Here is a 19,482-nt window from a genome sequence, read left to right as displayed (position 1 = left end):
TTTTAAACTAATTGTTTGTGTTTAATAATTGACATTTCTGTTCAGAGTTATTGTCATTGCATTTAATTTATTTTGAATTTTTATGTGAAACATTTTATATACGATTTATGCTACATGAAGGCCAAAGTATAGAGAAACCTTCCTTACTCTCATGCATTAAAAGTACATAAGCTTTTCCTTTTCTTTATTGAGCATAATATTCCATGTGCTTTTGAGAGTTTTAATCAGGCTTTCAGTTCTATAATAGCCTTTATTTTTGAATGCACATTATTTTACCTGAATTATTGTTTAATACATTGAAATATCTTATTTGAAATGTCAAAACATTTAATTTAAATTCTTTTGAAGGAGAAATTGTTCTCCTCCACATGAAGTTATTTGAAGTTAGAACTGTTATGTTAACAATGGAACATTATTAAATCCATATTTGCTTACTATATTTTGCAAATTTACCCCAATGTTTGGACCGTAACTTTAACTACAGGCTATGGACTACCTACACGTACAGTGAAATAATTATCGGTAACGGTATCCGCCATGTGAAGCATGTAATTATCGGTTATCGGTGTCGGACGGAAAAATCCATAAGTTGCATCCCTAATATGAACTGTTTACCACACAAATGAAAAAAGTAGTAGACTTTTCACATTAAGCTGCTAATAGAGTTGGTCCAGAGCCTGTGCCAGCAGGTGTTGGCACGGTTTGTGCAGGAGGACACAAATGAGAAGTTCTTCCCTTTCCATGACCACTAGAGCAGAGCCCCCTACAATGTCACATCTGACTTATACCTAGAAGGGAAAGGTAAAACGCCTATTTAACCCAGAGTTCTTCAGAGCTGCACCAGTTTTCTCCTACCTGGTTCAACACTAAATTTGTCTGACAAATGAAGTGTCAGTACAGCGAAACTGGGGAGTCAGTTGTTGCCGTTTTTGTGAACACGTTTTTGTTGTGATCACTAGTAAAGGGATGTAAGAATAGTCACAACAATAATCTCAATGCAGAAAAAATGCCCCCTGCAACTACTTTTAATAGAGATGTGCTTTGAATTTTTTTTCTAACCAATGCAACATTTTATTTTAAACAAGGGACTAATTTTTACGGGTGCCAATAGCAGCAAAAACAAAAGGACATGAGGAGTCGCACATCATCACATACTTGCAGCTCCTATTATTAGAATAAAAATGAACAAATAAACTAAAAGGTCAACACAGTGTTTTTCATTAATTACTTTGTAACTACTGCAAAGTCATGGACAAATTGTTCCAATATGGAAATAAGTATGTCATTGATTACAAATTCAGAAGATATCACATTTTCAATCATGTCATGACAAATAAAAAGCAGAACATTATGACATTTTAGAAACAGGAACCAGCAAATGTGTGCCTTTTTGTGTCTGTTCACTTCTGAATCTGTTTTATTTTTTGACAGAAATTGACTGTATTGCTGTAACAACTTTGGCAGCAGTTGGACCAGAGCTGGCCCCACCACGGGACCTGATCATGATCACTTTGAACACCAATTATGCATTAAGCTGGGACTGGGACCAGAATCACACAGAGAGTCATGCTGTCACCTTTACCACACAATATGTTGGGTGAGTCTTACTCAAACATACACATCAGTGTGGAACTGTTGGACAGGTGAACCCAGGTGCAAACACACCGTTGATCGCGATCTACTGGTCGATCTCTCAGTCTTCACTGTCTATCCCCCAACTCTCTGGACTCACTGGCTGTCGTCGCGCCGCATTTCAGTTGTGTGTCGGTTGTTTGTTTAAAAAGTTTTTTTTATTGTGAAATATTTGCAAGAACAGAAGATGCACGGCTTCAAACTGTGTAGTACAGGTATTTATTTGAGTACAAGGGACTTCCTTCATACAAGGCAATAATCATATTTGTGGCCATATTCAAATCAAAGCCTATATGTAAAAACTTTGTGCTGCAGTAGGAGCTTCTCTGCAGAACATGATGTGGAACTGAGAAGCTACATATTGTGCATTGTAAATATGAATTGATATTAATTTGAATATTGTGCATTGAATAGAAAAAGTTGCACAACTGCCTCTCTTTGTGTATATTTAGTTCTTGTACATTCAGCCTTTAACGCAAGTTTAAAAAAATAATGAATATGACCATCCTAACTGGGTTTTTTTGGAAGATATCAGGGTGGTAGATCTCGGTTTACATTTGGAATTAAAAAGTGATCTTGGTCTCAAAAAGGTTGGTGTCCACTGCTGTACATCAAATACAAAGAAGAGAGACAGCAATTCTCAGCCAAGAAACAAGTTGGTTGTGACTAGCTTGATCTCAAATAATGTTGGCCGGTAATGCCAGTATCGTAGTTCTTCAAACCAAGAAAATGGTGTCACTGTACTCAGTGTTGTTATGGTTAAGTGTCTGAATGTGTGATAAAGTTCTGCTTAATAGTTTATAGCTGTATCATAAATATGATTTACTCTTTACTTGTTCATTACATCCAACATGAATGTAAGTAGATTAACTGTGATAAAAGCGCTTCACAACGACATTGGTACAGACAGTATCACATAAGCTAAGTTAATGTTTCCTTGTAGAAATGTTTTTGTAAAGCGGTTGGATAGACTCAATATTAAAAATTTAAAAAATACTTAATTTCACTGGATAATTTTTCAAATAACCGAGGAATTTTGGTCAAGTTTCCCTTTAGCATTTCACTTTAACTTGCTTCCAGTGGCTGCAACAACAACATGAGCTGCGAGTTGCTCTGCATCATATCAAGACTAATATTAGCTTTCGGAGCCATGAATAAATTAAGGAAGAATATTATATATATATGTTATGTGGAACTGTTGGACAGGTGAACCCAGGTGCAAACACAGACAGGGAAACAGGAGTAGGTGAAAGGTATTTATTGCCAGGCTGCAGTGTGGGGAGCCAAGAGCTTTAGGCTGAGGCAGGAATGATGGGGTTAAAGGTGAAAGGTCCAGACGGTTATTCGGAGAGCAGGGACCGGAGCTAGAACAGGAGGAGCTGGAGAAGGGAAATGGAGAATAGTATGAGGATCAGGTAACAAGGGCTAAATGCTATATAGCAAACACAAGTACCGATAAATGGCTTGAAGCGTAGCAACAGTAACTGGTATCAGAGACTATGATCTTGCAGCATGGAGCTGGTAAGGCTGAGTTTAGCTGGTGAGGCTCTGTTCTGACTCCGGTGCACCTGCAGGCAATCACCCACACAGAGAGAACAACTCAGGGAATGGTAGCAGGTTAGTAGTACCCAGAACAAGAGGTAGAGGGCATGGTAGAAGAAGTCTGAGGGGCAGATGTAATATATAATATATATATTATTTTGGTTATGATACAAGGTGTAAAGGGTTTGTATTTTGGGGGTATTCTTTTTTTTTTTTTTCATATTATCATATTAATTTGGCAGAGGGTAGGTCACATAGGATATGGGCTGGATTATAGTTATATAAAATGAGGCCAAACTGACACTTGTAATCAAAGTACAAATAATAATAACACAACTACCCACTCGGATCCTGAACATTGCTACCTAGGGGTAATAGAGCCTTATATATATCCGGTCTGTCCTTATATATAAATATATTAGATTTTCCTCTGGGTGATTATTTTTCCGCAAACAAGAGAAAGAGCTTCATGCACAGAGGAGACCATGTGACTCAGCCCTGGAACGTGATCAAGCCAACATCATTTCTGATTAGTGCAGACAGTCAGAACTATGGTGAGTCAAGGGTGCTGACACAACCATGGAGCCATGCACAGGTTCTCTATGTTCGCTTAGAGTGTTCATTTGGGTCTGTTCATACATGTTTGGACCGTAACAAAGCCCTGTCAGTAATTTGCTCCTCCCTGTGTGTCTATTAATAATGATTAAGCACTGCTTATGTTTCTCCCAATTTGTTCTAATAAAGGATGTCTACCTCAAAATGGCTAGTGTTTTAAGTTACCATAAGTGATGCCCGAATATGTGTTTGCTCATCTCCTCAGGAAGTATAAGCTGGAGTCCCAGAAGACGAGTCCAAACTGGTCCACGGCATGTGAGGCAAAGTCACGCAGGTCATGTGATCTTACAATGCGCGGCCTGAACTACCATGGCATTTATGTGCTTCGTGTTCGAGCCAATGCAAATGGGCATCACTCCAAATGGGTCCAATTGGAATTCTGCCCTGATAAAGATGGTAAGAGAGAAGGGATGAAATAAAGGCAAGTGAATGAAGAGGGGAATGAGAGAATGAAACACTTCCTCTAAATGTTTTGGCAGCTTACAGGAAAGAGTGTATGGCAGCATGTAACCTTAGATAGTACACCACAGACTATCAAAATTAAAAAAAACATTCTTTGTTAGACAGAGAAGATTGAACCACAAAGAGATGTTGATAGAGCCATGCACCACATTTCTTAAAACGGAGCCTTGGTGTGTTGTGATCAGTTTCAAAACACGCCAAACTATCAAAACAACAGTGTAGAGTTCAGTGGTAATCATGCAAGGAGTCTAGGTAAAGTCTGTTCACTCTGGGTGTTGAATAGTAACTCAGTAAAAGCACTGTAGTCAATGAATATTTTATATGCATTTAGCAAGTTAAGAGCATTGTCTTTTCTTTAGTTTAAATTGGTATTTTTCTTTATGGTATTCTACTTAATTGTATCTAGTATTGGAATTATTGAGAAACTTCATTGTGAATTTGTTTACTGATATCAATAATCAGTAGAAATTGAAAAACAGTGTGGTACCAGTTGTATTCTAAAGATATGGAAATCAGCCTACTTACTGCTATGGAGTATAGTTTTTATGTCTATTTTTCAATAACTCCCATGTGCGCTAGAACCCACCAGGGTTGCACCTGAAAGAATAAGGCTTAAACTCTCATACACACAATGGGAATACATTACACATAAATGACGATTGGAAATTGATTAATCTATCGAAATTACCAGTTAATTGTATAATTATCAGTTGTAATCAATGCTTATCACCCTACATTTCTGTGGTAAGAATTTATAAAAGAGGTACCATTTATTTATGTATTTATTTTAAATGAATAAATACTTTGTTTGTGCTTTGAGGAAAGAACACATCGGTATGACAAACCTTAATCTATTCACTCCTGGATCTCATCCTGTGTCTCAGCTGCTCTGGGCCCTCCTGCCAAAGTGGACCTTGCACCTGCTGGAAGTGACCTCGATGTTTTCATCTCTGAACCATTGACAAGCATCAACACCTCCATGAAGGAACTTTCAAAAATGTACTACCACATCCTCTACTGGGATCATCCTGAAGACTCAAAGGTAGGCAGCTCATCCATCTGACATACAACCATGTGAACAATAATCGTTCTTGTCTTTGTGGCCTCTGGCACATGCTAATACCACTATTTCATCATATTTCAAGTAATTTGTCTGCCTGATCGTACAAATTTTAATAATTATTGTAAAGGAAAATTAGGAATTACAAATTAAGAATTAACATTCACTTTGGTTCACACAACGCAGGATTTAAACTGACAGATTAACCACAAATGGAAAGCATGCATAAAATGTATGATAATGGAGAAACGTATAATTTAACTTCATTATATTTGTGTTTGCACAAACATCTATTACATCAGATTTTATTTGTGAGGATCTGAAATCAAAACTTAAGTTTGCCAGAACTCAATTAGTCTAATCTGCACGCTGTAGTTCTGTAAAACATATCAGAAGTAGGTGGGGAAAAAAAACACTTGTCTACATGTTTATTGAGAACTTAGTATCTTATATATCAACTCTGCATTTATCACAACCTAATATAGTTTTCTGTGTTTCTTGTTGACCCTCCATAAGGAGCAGATAGCAGACGGGACGATGTATTAAAACAAGGCCAATTATAAATCAAACAAATAGGGGATTATCTTTAATACAGACCTGGCTGCCTCAAATAACAGCATGTTAACTTCTTTACTTTAGGTAAAGAAAGGCCCTGTACACTGTTTAAGGAAGTACTTTAATAAAGTAAAGTTGGTTTATTGATTTTGATTTGTACGTAGCAGAGATGTTTCCTGTCTGTGCTTAGAGTACAACATGAGAAAGAGTGACTTGACTTCATGTCTGGTGCCATTATTTCCTGCTAGCTCCTTTCGCATTAAAGCATTTAGCAGGTCTGTCTTAAAACTGGTTTGACAAGGAGGAACCATATAATTACAGTGCATTCTAAAATAACCCATAACTTGCTCAGATCTGAAGAGTTGGTCAGATCATTTGCTTTAAGGACAGATTGCATGCAAAATATAATACAATGGAAGCTTCAGTCTCTAATTTAGGAGAAGATTGTTATTGAAATCCTCAAATTTAATCATTAATTGTGGGAAATTATTTTTTCAAAGCCAGTTTGTCAAGGAATGATAAAACAAAATTAGCATGGTGATGATTGGCTATAAATGGGTAGACTTTTCAGATCTGGGATCTGGATCTAAATGTAGGGCTAAATACAAATGTACCATCATCCCCATACCAACATACCCTATATGGGTTGCACAAGACTGCTTGTCTGCCATAAATGTTATTCCATGTGCCATGCATTCATTCTCCGATGTCAATACAGTATATTTGGCCATCAAATGAAGCCCTACCACCCTAGATAATTCAGTTCAATTAAATTAAATTTTGTTTGTATAGCTCCAAATCATGATATACATTATCTCAAGGCACATTACATAGAAGGTCAAGACCTTCAAATTTATAGAGAAGCCCAGCAGTTCCCACAATGAGCAAGCACTTTGGCGACTGTGGGGAGAAAAAACTCCTTCATTAACTGGAAGAAACCTCTAGCAGAACCAGACTGAGTGTGGGCAGCCATCTGCCTCGACCGGTTGGGGTGAGCAGGGAAAAATTAGGAGAAGAGGAGAGCTGGGTGGAAAAGAGGGGAGCGCGAGAGAGGAGAGAGAGACCAGGAACACTTGTGCACCATCAGGTTTCATCAGACTTGTGATTAGCTATGATGAAAACAATAAGAGTGTAAAGATGCTATTGATTATTGATGATAGCAGCAACAATTCATATAGTAAATAATTAATAATAGGTATTATTGTTAATAATATTAATTATAATAATTGCTTTCCTGCAGCTCTGGAGTCAGAGATACCTGCAAAGAGAGAAAAAGACTATGGGAGGAAAAGACGCATAAGTGAATGTGGTGGGGGGCGGTCTAGAACTATAGCAGTATAACTAAGGGATGGTTCATGACTCACCTGATCCAGCCCTAACTATAGATAGGCTTTATCAAAAAGGAAAGTTTTAAGTTTAACCTTAAATGTAGAGATGAGGCTCAAGGTAATTCGGACTGGCTACTGGTTTGTATGGCAGTACTATGAAAGCCATGTGGCCCACTCAGTAGATCAGACATCAAGACCTCTATGCCTTTTTGAACTAAACGCTTCCTATTATAGAACATAGGTTAAGTTACGCTCCGCCGCACTTATATATGCATACCGCCAGTTGATGTTATCAACCATCTAGACCTATAGCAGCATAACTAAGAGCAGGTCTAAGACGAGCCTGAACCAGCTCTAACTATACGCTTTATCAAAAAGGAAGGTTTTAAGCCTACTTTTAAACGTACAAATGGTGTCTGATTCCCGAACTGAAAGCGAGAGATCATTCCACAGGAGAGGGGCTTGATGGCTGAAAGCTCTGGCTCCTACTCTACTTTTAGAGACTTTAGGGACGACAAGTAAGCCTGAATTCTGGGATCGGAATGCTCTGGTAGGTTGATATGGTATTAACAGCTCTATAAGGTAAAATGGCGCCATATTATTAAGGGCCTTGAAGGTGAGGAGTAGAATTTAAAATTCTATTCTTGATTTAACCGGAAGCCAGTGTAGCAATGCTAATACTGGAGAAATGTGCTCTCTTTTCTTGGTTCTCGTCAGGACACGAGTTGCTGCAGAGTCTTTAACGACTTACTGCTGGAACCTGAAAATAATGAATTACAATAGTCCAGTCTGGATGTAACAAATTTCTAGGACAGGCCATCCTAGAAATTTGTTTTAAGTGAAAATTAAAGCACAAAACAGGATCGAAGATCACTCCCAAGTTCCTGACTGTATCATTGGAAGCAAGGGCAATGGCAGCTTTATCATTAGATAATGTTTCTCTAAGTTGTTTAGGGCCAAGTAATATAACCTCTGTTTTATCTGAGTTTAATAAGAGAAAATTGCGGGTCATCCAGGTTTTTATGTCCTTGAGACATGCTCGAAGTTAAGTTAATTGATTACCTTGTTCAGATTTTATTGACAAGTATAACTGGGTGTCATCCGCATAGCAGTTGAATTTACCGAGTGTGTCCTGATAATGTTTCCTAGCAGAAGCATATAAAATGAGAATAAAATTGGGCCGAGCACAGAGCCCTGTGGAACACCATGGTTAACTTTGGTGCGCACAGATGACTCATCATTAATTTGTACGAATTGGGAGCGATCAGAAAAATAAGATTTAAACCAGTTTAGGGCGGTTCCTTCAAATTACATGTTCTGGTCAAATATAACTCCAAGGTTCCTCAAAGTGGAGCTAGGGGCCACAATAATACCATCCAAGTTTACTTTCTGGTCAGACAGTGTTTCTCTGAGATGTTAAGGGCCAATTACAATAACCTCAGTTTTGTCTGAATTTAGAAGTAAGAAGTTTTGGGTCATCCAGGCAGTGATGTTCTTCAGAATATGGAATCAGCTCTATTGGCCATATATGTGTACACATACAAGGAATTTTACTACATTTTTTCCTTTTAACTACAATATACATTTAAAATCTAAAAATATATATATTAAAGTATACATATATGAACATGAAAAACACAGCAACAGTGTGAAGGAAATGAAGAAATAGTGCAATGGTTTATGCAGAGTGCAAATATGCTTCATTAAATATGGAAATATGTCACAGAATACTTTATATACATGAGGCAGGTGGAATATATATATAGATATTTTTTCCTGAAGACCTGACTGAATAGAGAATTTCAAGCTGCCTCGTCTCCTGACAAAATTCTAGTACACTGGAAACTGCTAGTGATCATGTTTTCCCCAGGCCAAATTAATGTCTATACATTTTTTCAATAAAACCATGTTGTTGGAATTGGAAATAATGCAATTTCAAAATAGGCTACTCAGTGTATGTGTACTATGTTGGCATTAAAACAAAGGCAGAAAGACTTTAACACAGTATACTTAAGCATTTGTTTAATTATCCTAAGTCATATCGTCTTAGCAATATTCAACAACATCAACGCATATCAAATGTTTTCTCTATTTTGTGCAGCCTTTTAAAAATGTGTTTCAAATTCGATTCAGCTTATCAAATTTAAACCTGGTATCAATCATCATCACCAGTGTCCACATTTAGATCTGTTAGGAATCTGATAGCACTTTCAAGCTCATGTTACTTATTGTTTGTGCTGCTCCAAAAAAAGATCAAGAAGAATAACAGAAGATGGTAGCCATAAGTGCTGCTCCATTATTAGGTTTTCTTGCTTTTCGCGTACCGACACCAACTCAGCTGACGTCTCTGACCCTCTACAGTTAAAATGTCTGTTTGTTTGAAATGACCTCAACAATATCACACCGCAACAAGCACTCACACACACAAACAGTTCGGTCGGGCACATCTGTAAACTGTAAAGACTGTTTTAAAACAACAGAATTTGTTGACTTAGGCAGGGCTCCAGACTAAGTTCTTACATTGGTGGATTTAGGTGCACCAGCACATACTTAAGGTGCACCTACAATATTATATTGCAATTATACCCTTTCAAAGAGCAATGAACTTTAAATTCTTAAGAATATTCAGTCCAACATTTGAATAACAAAATGTTTGAAAAATCCTAAATAAATAAAACACAAACAAAATAAACCACACACAACCAAAGTAATAAATACAATAATATAATATATGAATGTAAAGAGGGTGGGATGGTTATTATTTGGTCGGGCTTCTAGTTCATGTATTGCATTAGGTTAGTATGTCAGTGTTTCTTCTAGGAACTTGTATGTGTGTGTGTCTGCTGGTCTTTGTCACTCTTCACACACAAACCGACAATCACATTTATTTATTTATAATTAATCGATGATGTCACATCATGAATCCGGATGGTTCCTGTCACTAAACACTGATATACTAGCTATGCTTCATCGGTTGTGTGTGTTACTTGTGCACTAAATGTTGGTTCAGGGTTTCCCCCAGTGCTGTATAGGCCTGGCGGGCCGCCAGGCTTCCCCCCCCCCCCCCGCCAGGCTAAGCGTCGATTGTTTTTTTTATTTAAAAAAAAAATAAAAATCCGTCACTCGCGCACATCAACAACACTTCACTTCCTCATTGAGCCCCGATCAGAGACATGGACCCGATCCCAAAGCAACCATCCTATTGGTCCAAACAGTCACATGTCCCACCCAGACCCATTCACTGACCCTTGGACATCAGAACGCTCCTTCAACACAGTGTTTTACTGAACATACGTCACCTTCACTGACCGTCAGACATCAGAACGCTCCTTCAACACAGTGTTTTACTGAACATAAGTCAAAACCAAACATAAACATAAACCTAGTCCGTTACACTATTAGGCTGCAGCTATTTGGTTTTATTTATTTAAAAATAGGGTACTTCTTATTTCATACATTTTCCACAAATATGAGGAGGACTCAAATAGCCCTACAAAGTTCTGTGTTTAATTTATTTCAAAGTAGGCCGACACTTGCCTGTGTATTTTGTTTGTTTGTTATTTTGTTGCTTGTCTGTTTGAGTAGCTGGCTGAAAGCAAAGAAGTAGTAGGCTTACCTTTTATTGGTAACCAAACTGTTACGGTTCATTGTTTCTGAAATAAGAGGACTGACTGCTATGTTAATGCAGCACAAAACAAAATGTAAACAAAGGCTCAAATATAGTGCAAAACTGTAGGTTTAAACTAGCAACTCCAACGTGATAAAAATAAATAAAAAAGAGGGCTTATAAGTTAAGTCAGCAGTGCAACTCAAAAAGATATCAAAGTATCTATTTAACCCCTTTTCAAAATAAACAAGTTAGGTGTGCATATTAAACAAAGTGCAACATGTTTAGAGTATAAGAAACAATGGTGTCCAGCTCAAAATCCGACTCAACACCCCCCCCCCCCCCCCCCCCCCCCGCGGGTGCCTTCTAGCAGCCCTACCACCAGGCTTAGCAAGTTTTCTGGGGGAAACCCTGTGGTTTCATGTGTTTAAATAACACATACTCATAATAACATAACGTTGGTACTGTTCAGATCCTAATAACTTATTAGTGATTAGTGTTGGTGTTTATGTTAAAGTGTAAAATGAGCACAGGTCAGCAGGAGTATGGAGGGAGGACACCGAGTCAAGAGACTCTGATGAGATAAATTATATAAATTTCATAGAAATGATCAAAATCATCAATTCAGTACGTACAGGAGCGCCATTACTGGAACAAATACTGTGTAAAAGTGATCATTTTGGTTGATTTTCATCTACCAGAGGAATTTTTTATAATTTCTTTGACCTTATCTATATTCATCTTCCAGACATAACATCACAGATTCTAATGTTGTTGTGTCATGGCTAAATTCAATTAAAGAGTAATGTTTTATTAACCTGTCCCATGTGTCCCTCAGGCCTTAAGAACCCAGACGTTAAGCAGCGAGGCCAAACTGGTGACTTTGCCAGGCCTAAAGGCTTGGACGTTGTACTGTGTGAGCATCCAGTCATGCAACGACTTCTACAACAAGAGCAGTAGCTTCACTTCGCCCCAGTGTATGGAGACTGAAGGTAACTGAGCAACACACTCTCTAATAGACCCAGGGGGACTGAAATATTGAATCAATCTGTTGATATGAGTGATTAAGAATGTATGTCAAGGGTCACTGCTAGCCATTTGGGTGCCCTGTTTACTATTACTTTGACAAAACTTCAAACTGTCCATAATCACAGCATTTGTCAGGGGTAGACATATTTAAAAAAAATGGTGACAAAGGACACAAATGTTTCAGTGCGATATCAGGCTCACATGCATATTTAGCTTTACAATCAAATTTACAATTAACTTTGACCAGAGATACAACCAACTTTTCTGTAACTGGATTATAATGAAATGAGCCATTCATAACGCATGGAGGGACCCACAGCAAGCAGCTAGGGCATGCAGTAGGGAAAAGGGCTTGACTCAAATGTTTCAAAATGGTACAATAACAACCAGGTCATGTTGTTAACAACATCACACACCAGCCCAAGACGTGGGCTCGACAGCAGGATTCAGCTTATTCATCTGGTTTTTCCTCACTGCAGCGGTAAAACAGCATACTCCATTTGGGGAAAAGCGTGTAATCTGTTTTTTCCTTGAATGAACCTTTGTCCGTCTGCAGGCAGCAATCAGCTGATGTTGTGCAGCTGTATCCTGAATCCAGAAATGTATTTGGTGAATCAAAACACTTTGTTTATTCGATCCGTGATTGAGAGACAAAGGTCTACAGTTTGGCTTCAAATCTTGGGCAAAGTGTCCCGTTTTAGTAACCAAGTCAGCTCTTTATTATAGCAGATAAATCTGTAGTTTTACTAGTAGAGCAATATAATCTATGTAAAAGAAACATTTAAAAGAGTTCAGTTCTCTTATGGCCAAGGGGTAAAAGCTGTTTTTCAGTCTGTTTTTCCGTGTTTTTATTCACCTGAAGCGTCTGCCAGAGGGCAGCAGGCCAAACAGATGATGTCCAGGGTGGAAAGGGTCCTTCACTATGCTGGCCGCTCCGCTGTGCAGCATTGCAAATTTGTCCTGAGATCCAATCACTGAAACCACATTCAAAGGTAGTCTGGAAAGTATGTGGCCACATTCTTTTCATTGTGTGTCCTAGGCCACATTAGGGGTGGGGATTGGCAAAAATGTGACGATTCAATAGTATTGCGATATTTGTGCCACGATTCAATAGTATTGCGATTCTGCGATATATTGCGATACTGCAAGTATTGCGATTCGATTCTGCGATATATTGCGATTCATGTCCCCCATATTATTCAAAGGCATTACAAAAAATGAGGAAATGACAAATGTCACATTTAATTCTGTGAACAACATTGTCTTGTACACATTAACTGAAGTGCAAAAACTCAGAAAGGGTAGTGCAAAAACTTTGTCCTTGAACATTCAGGACACAGGACCTTTGTAATTATTTTCTGAATAGGAGACCTCTCACATGAACTTTGAGCTCCCAGCACATATCTTACAATTATTTAAATACAATACAGTAACATAAAGCAGACATAATAGAGTAACATAAACCTGAGAATAATCATATAAATAAGAGTAACCTAGAGCTTTAATCAAATTGAGAAAAATAAACAAATGTGTACTACTAGAGTCCAGTCCAGTTGGCTGCAAGGTCATGACCCAAAATGTTAAATTCATTTGGGAATATTGGCATTTTTGTTCAGAAAAAGGAGTTGGTCAACATGCTCATATGTAAAAGTGCTCCTCTGGGCCGTTACTATATCTCCTGCAGTGGAGAACATCCTTTCCGCATACACACTAGGTATCTTTTAATTTCTGAAACTCTCCTCGTCATGCTTTGCCAGCCAGGGGCTGTTACATATATAATTGTAAATAAAGTATTAAAAAAATTATTGCAATACTTTGTGCTACAGTATCGATATAATCGCGGGTGCAAAATATCGCGATACTGAACAGAATCGATTTTTCCCCCCACCACTAGGCCACATACTGTATGAAGGTCTCTTCTTCGTCTTCGAAGAAAATTGATAAAAAATGTCTTCATAGCAGAGCTCTAGAGTTATTCATTCAGTTGTTCTTAACTCCACTTGCTATCTTTCTCTCACCCAAAGCTACACATACATACGCACACACAAACATTGTCACTGGAGAAATCCGTAAACAACATAATTTGGTCTTCGTTGACACAAATGACATGCGTGATCCTTTGAACATAGAGCAGGGAAGTGAGAACTGTTGCAGCTTTGTTGTGGTTTCCTTTCATCTCCCCCCTTTCACTAACGATAATTGTGGTTTTTGATAGGACAGAAGTTTTTGATTGAATGTCATTAGAAAAACTGTAGAAACCCTGTTTGAGTGATTCACTGCTTGTGTTTCTGCACTTTAACAGGTAATACTCCATGGTGGCAGATCATCCTGTACTTCGTGGGCTCTCTGGTGATCTTCTTCCTTGTCATGCTGCTCATACTCTGCGGCCCCTTTTGGTGCTACAAAACACTCAAGGCAAAGTTGTACCCCTCCAACCAGTTGCCTCCACATTTCAAGGAAGTACGTAAGGGGTGACAGCATGCAATTGTCTGAATTATTTCAATGCTGCAGGGGTATACAACTTCAATATCAAGTGCCACAAAACATTTCCAAAGGGCGTGGCCCACAGGCCGCTGGTTTAATAGTCATGCATTACAGCTTTGGCTGAATGCATACAGGAGGCAAATCAAGTTTGTGTTCATAATTCTGATATTTAAGGTAAAATAACCTTTATATTCACAAAGTTTTGTTAGTAGTTCATAAAAGAACATAGGGCTAATATATAAATGTAGCAGCTCACCAAGTTTTTTTCCAGAGTGTCTCATCTCAGTCTCTCTTCTCTTTTCCTCCCCTTTGCCCCCCCTCCAGTATCTCTATGACTCTCGTAGTTCTGACATTCCTCGCCTCCTCACTCCGGGTTCAGAATCAGAGCTGCTGTGTGATAATGTGATTATTTGTGCTGAGCCAACAGCCCTGGAAATCCACATATTTCGTCCTGATGCCATGGCAGCTCCTCCATCAGACCTGAAGTCAGATACCAGGTTGATTTTAATCTATGCTACATCTGCTCACATTTTCCATTGATATTTACAACGTGTATTTGATAGGAATGTAGACATTTTATTCTGGTATTTGTATTGTTTAATTTCTTTACCAGTATTGCTGAAAACTAATACAACTTTAGAGAATAAACAACAAATGACTAAATATACGTTATCCTTGACGGTTCCAGTGGAAGACACAGTCGGCAGCAGCAGCAGCAGTGGAGACTCTGGAGTTTTATCTACTGGGGGAACCTCCAACCTGTCACAGCTCAACAGCAGTCAAACCTGCACAGGAACGGAAGACCTGGAGCAGGTAAAGATGCAGGAAATGACTCCAGGGCTCGAGACATAACTTCTGATAGCAGATGAGGGCATTGTAGACATGTGTGTCTGAAAATATGCATTGAAAAATATATTTGTTGCAAAGTAACATAAAGCAAGGATGATATTAAGGAAACTGGAGGTTTGTGGATAATGACAGTGTGGCTTTTTGTTCCTGTAAAATAAATTTCTAGAAAAAACAAGGTCACGAATGACTGACTCACACAAGGAAGAAAACTGTTGACCTATCACACACCATCTCACTTTCCAATAAGGAAGTGTGTTGTTAAACTAAAAAGAAAGTGTTTGTGTAGCTCTCTTTAAAATTGCTTTTGAAGATCCAGTTCCGTCAGTGACCTACATTTGGCACCAACCAGGAGTACTGTTAGTGCTCATCTTCAGCAGCCAATGTCTTAATCCTGATTTTATTCTGTGAGGGGTTGACATGTCGCTGAAATATGACTGTCTGAGGGATTTAGTGTATATTTGTTTCAGTCTGCATTAATAATGTTTTTGAGTGTAAAATCATGTTTTATCTGTCTTTCAATATCCAGTGCTTTAATAAGATATTAAAAGTAGCTGATTCGGTAACAAAGTTAATGGATGGGATGGATGACGTCAAAGCACTGTGCAGTAAAGTCAAGTAAAAAAAAAACACAATACAGCAATTGTGAACCAGGACTTAATAGTTCCATTGGTATTGGATAGTCCAAATAATCAAAAGGTAATTAATACATACCGGACATATTCTTAGAAAAACCTTTAACCAAAACGTTCTGCCTAAATTGGAAAAATATTTTCAGGGTATGGTTGACAGTTAGATATTTATTGGTGTGAAGTAAAAAAGGGGAAGACCAGAGGTAACCAGGCAGGTGTTCCTAAAATGCAATATGTGACATCCTTTTTACAGTAGTATATATAATTTAAAGAGACTTAGACCCAGTCTGATTTTGAACTGGGAATAATTAGCCTGATCCAAAATGTACTGGACAATTAATGATGCATCTCCATTTCCTCCCTCTGCTCCCGCCAATATACCCACTTGACAGTCTCAGCTGTCAATCATGATGTTTCACTCTGTTTTTATAGAACCAAATTACATATTAAAACCAAACTTACAGGAAAAATTAACATGCCTTGGTGTGATAAGACCTACTTATAATGACCGAAAACCATCTTTGAGAAAAATGGATTTCATGTGTACTCCTGTCTAGCGCGCACATATCCGGGCCAAGACTCCTGTTGTGTGACTACTACTAGTTTCTTTTATCACAAGTCAAATGCCAACAGAGATTTTGAGTCTGTTCATGCTCCCTCCAAACATGTAAACATTGAGTTTCTACATGTATCCATGTAAATATATTGTATGCCTTGGGCAGTGCTGGTCATTGTCAAAATGGTTCGGTTCATTTTGATAAAATGTCTCGTAATCACGGCAGTTATCAGTCCATCCATAAAAGATCCTCTAAATAGTAATGTTTCTAAAACATTATTTAAAGATAATTAGTTTGTATTTGGTGTGCTTGTGATGTGGATCTGAGAAAAGCTTAAACACAATGTAATTACATTTAATCTTCCATTTATGATTCTAATAGAATCTTGGTGCCATTTAAGTTTCTCTTGTTCTGAAAAGAGATTTTTTTTCTCATATTTGCATATAACTTAAATAAAATATTATTTCTACTTCTGCTGTTCTCATGTTGTGTGTATTTTTAGGTTTTGATGGAGAAACCTGGTTCAGTTAGTTATAAATGTTACCTTACTTGTTTTTCCAGATCACTTAATCCATGACTTTACATTCAACTAAGATCAAAAGAACCTTAGCAATTTTTTTGTGAAATAAGTTCATCGTTGTTGCTGAATTTCCTTTGCATTGTCTGAACATATATTTCTTTGTTGATATTGTGTCTAAGCCTCTTGTCAAGCTGTGTGTTGGTGAATCTACAGCAGCCATGTTAATGGACAATCAAAGATAATGAAATAAAACACCCCAATGCGAATCCTCTGTGACTAAATTAGTGACTTTTCTGCATGCTGATTCTCTCTCTCAGGCACGCACTTACACAAGACTGCAACAATGTTTAACCTCAGTAGGGCTGTAACTATTGACTCTTCTTTTTCAATTAATCTGTCGATAAATTTCCTGATTGCTAATTTAGTCTATAAAATGTCTGACGTTTTGGAAAATGCCCATCATTAGTAGATTATCAAAATACAGTTGTCGTTTTTGTGTGATTGATGAATCAATGAGTCATTGCACCTCTGTACCTGTCACATTTTTCATGGTGATTAAATATTTTTTTATAATGTCAGTTTTCCCATAGTCACATCCTTTAATTGTTGACTGTCTCCATGCCAGCTTTCTGTGTCATAACCAAATATACATGACTTTGATTGAATATTTAATTTGCGACACCCTAACTATACCAGATTGTGCCGTCAGACTTCGAAAAACTATTTTAGGAAATATTACAGCACTGGCTCAATTATCTCCCTCGATTTAAGCATGTATTTCCCCCCTTATCTTATTTAATCTCACATAAATTTAGCAGTGAAGTAGTATGTTTTTTTTGTATTTAGAACATAACAATTATATTTATTTATTTAAAAAAAAAAGACAAAGCAAGTGTCAGAACATAAATATATATGAGGGCAGAGGATGTCACACCTTGTTAAAGCCCTAAGAGACCAATTGTAATTTGTGAATATGTACTATACAAATAAAATTTGATTGATTGATATACTGCACTAGATACACAGTAAGGAATAAGTGGTGCTGTGCCTGATGCATTGGTCCTATCCATGTCTCACTCAGTGAACAAACGTATGGTGTGTCAATACCCTCCTATATGACCCTTACCATGCAGATGCCATGCTGTCAGCAATTGGCAAGGTTCCTTTGTTCCTGTTACAATTAGCTTGGCCGCAAATGTAATCATGGTCCGTAATAAGTTGCTCATACAGGTAACCTACAGTCTCTGTTAGAGGGTAAGTTCACATATCACCTACACTGAAATAGATTCTCTGTAGAGCCACTTTTGACAATAGGGATGATTCCAGCAAGTAGTTTTTATTTCACGTTAAAGGTTTGTCTTTTTTGCTCCTATCAGTTTCCTTGTCATGGACAGATCATGCTAAATTATTTTATATCAACTTTATATGCAGTGGTGTCTGTACATGGAGGACAGGAGGTGTTTTATATTTTTTTCAGGAGGAGCAGCTCAGTTGCTACTATAGTTGAGAGAGATATTGTCAGATAGCCAACAGACATGTGCACATACACTTGAGTGTTTGCTTATGTAACTTGCTAGAAACTATATGTTTGGATTGATTGCAGAACAGAGCGTTTTGCATATGGGATTCAGCTTTAAGTTTATTAGATCTACCCTCCAGAACAGTTGGTGGCGGTAAAGCTCCAAATCTGTCTCTCTCTCTCTCTCTCTCTCTCCCTCTCTATTAACGTAACTTCCCAAACGCTACCTTTAGGGAAGTGTCGCAGTAAAAAAGACATCTCTGCCAAAGTTATAGTACAACATATACATTATGTTTTCAGTAGAGACAACTTTGATTACTCACTGAAATGACGCAGGCGCGATGCTTCTCATGTTGCTCTGTATTCAAGCCGTCGTCCAAGGTAATTTCAGTGACCGCTTTCGTTGAAGCCTTTGTTATATATCTCGTCTTGTATTTTAAGTTTGACTATTTTAAATACACTTACATTTGTTATTTGGCCTCAATACCCTGCTTCTGTTACTTTTGTCTTTCAATCCCCTTTAGACTTCAAATATTGTATTGTCAATATCTCCATTAGGACATACTTCTTTACAGTGATAGCACTCTAGTAGTTCTGGTGGCTAGACTCTCATTTCACTTGCAGTGCACTTATTCTTGACTCATTATGGCCTTTTTTTAATTCCCCTCTGGATCAACAAAATATCTACCCACACAGATTGAGAGAGGCATGTTATTACGAAAAACAGCAGCTACAGGAACTTGAAGCTCACTCTTAGCTCCCTGGTTACTTTTCTTGTAAGAGACAGTGACTAATTAGTCTGACTGCCGGAATTGTTCTTTGAACAAATAACGCTTCAGTTTTTGAGTTAAGGCATGTAGTGGCAATGCTGTTAGAGCCATAAAAGCATTGCATTTACAAGATGGAACAACATTACACACTACATTTTATGTACATTCTGTTAGTAAAAGACCGTTGTAGACTGGACTGGAAAAATCAAACCTTTAATTGAAATGCATACAAAGAGATCTTCTTCCCATCAAATAACAGTATGATTCTCAGAAACAAAATTGGGCTTTTTATAATTCACTGGTTAATTCATTCCCATCAGTTCC

At 37.7% G+C, this 19,482-nt stretch overlaps 1 protein-coding gene across 1 annotated transcript; it reads left to right on the top strand.

The window, feature by feature from the left end:
* Positions 1-1,267: 1,267 nt before the first annotated feature.
* On the top strand, positions 1,268-15,183 carry LOC133021295 (interferon alpha/beta receptor 1b-like). The gene is made up of 8 exons (XM_061088074.1): positions 1,268-1,277; positions 1,432-1,597; positions 3,995-4,185; positions 5,136-5,293; positions 11,640-11,793; positions 14,133-14,290; positions 14,639-14,811; positions 15,003-15,183. The coding sequence occupies exons 1-8, from the start codon at positions 1,268-1,270 to the stop codon at positions 15,181-15,183; spliced, it is 1,191 nt and encodes a 396-aa protein (XP_060944057.1).
* The last annotated feature ends 4,299 nt before the right edge of the window (positions 15,184-19,482 follow it).

Source organism: Limanda limanda, chromosome 16 (assembly GCF_963576545.1).
Source record: "Limanda limanda chromosome 16, fLimLim1.1, whole genome shotgun sequence".
NCBI lineage: Eukaryota > Metazoa > Chordata > Actinopteri > Pleuronectiformes > Pleuronectidae > Limanda > Limanda limanda.
The sequence above is the reverse complement of the archived record's forward strand: the minus strand, read 5'-3'. Positions and strand labels throughout refer to the sequence as shown.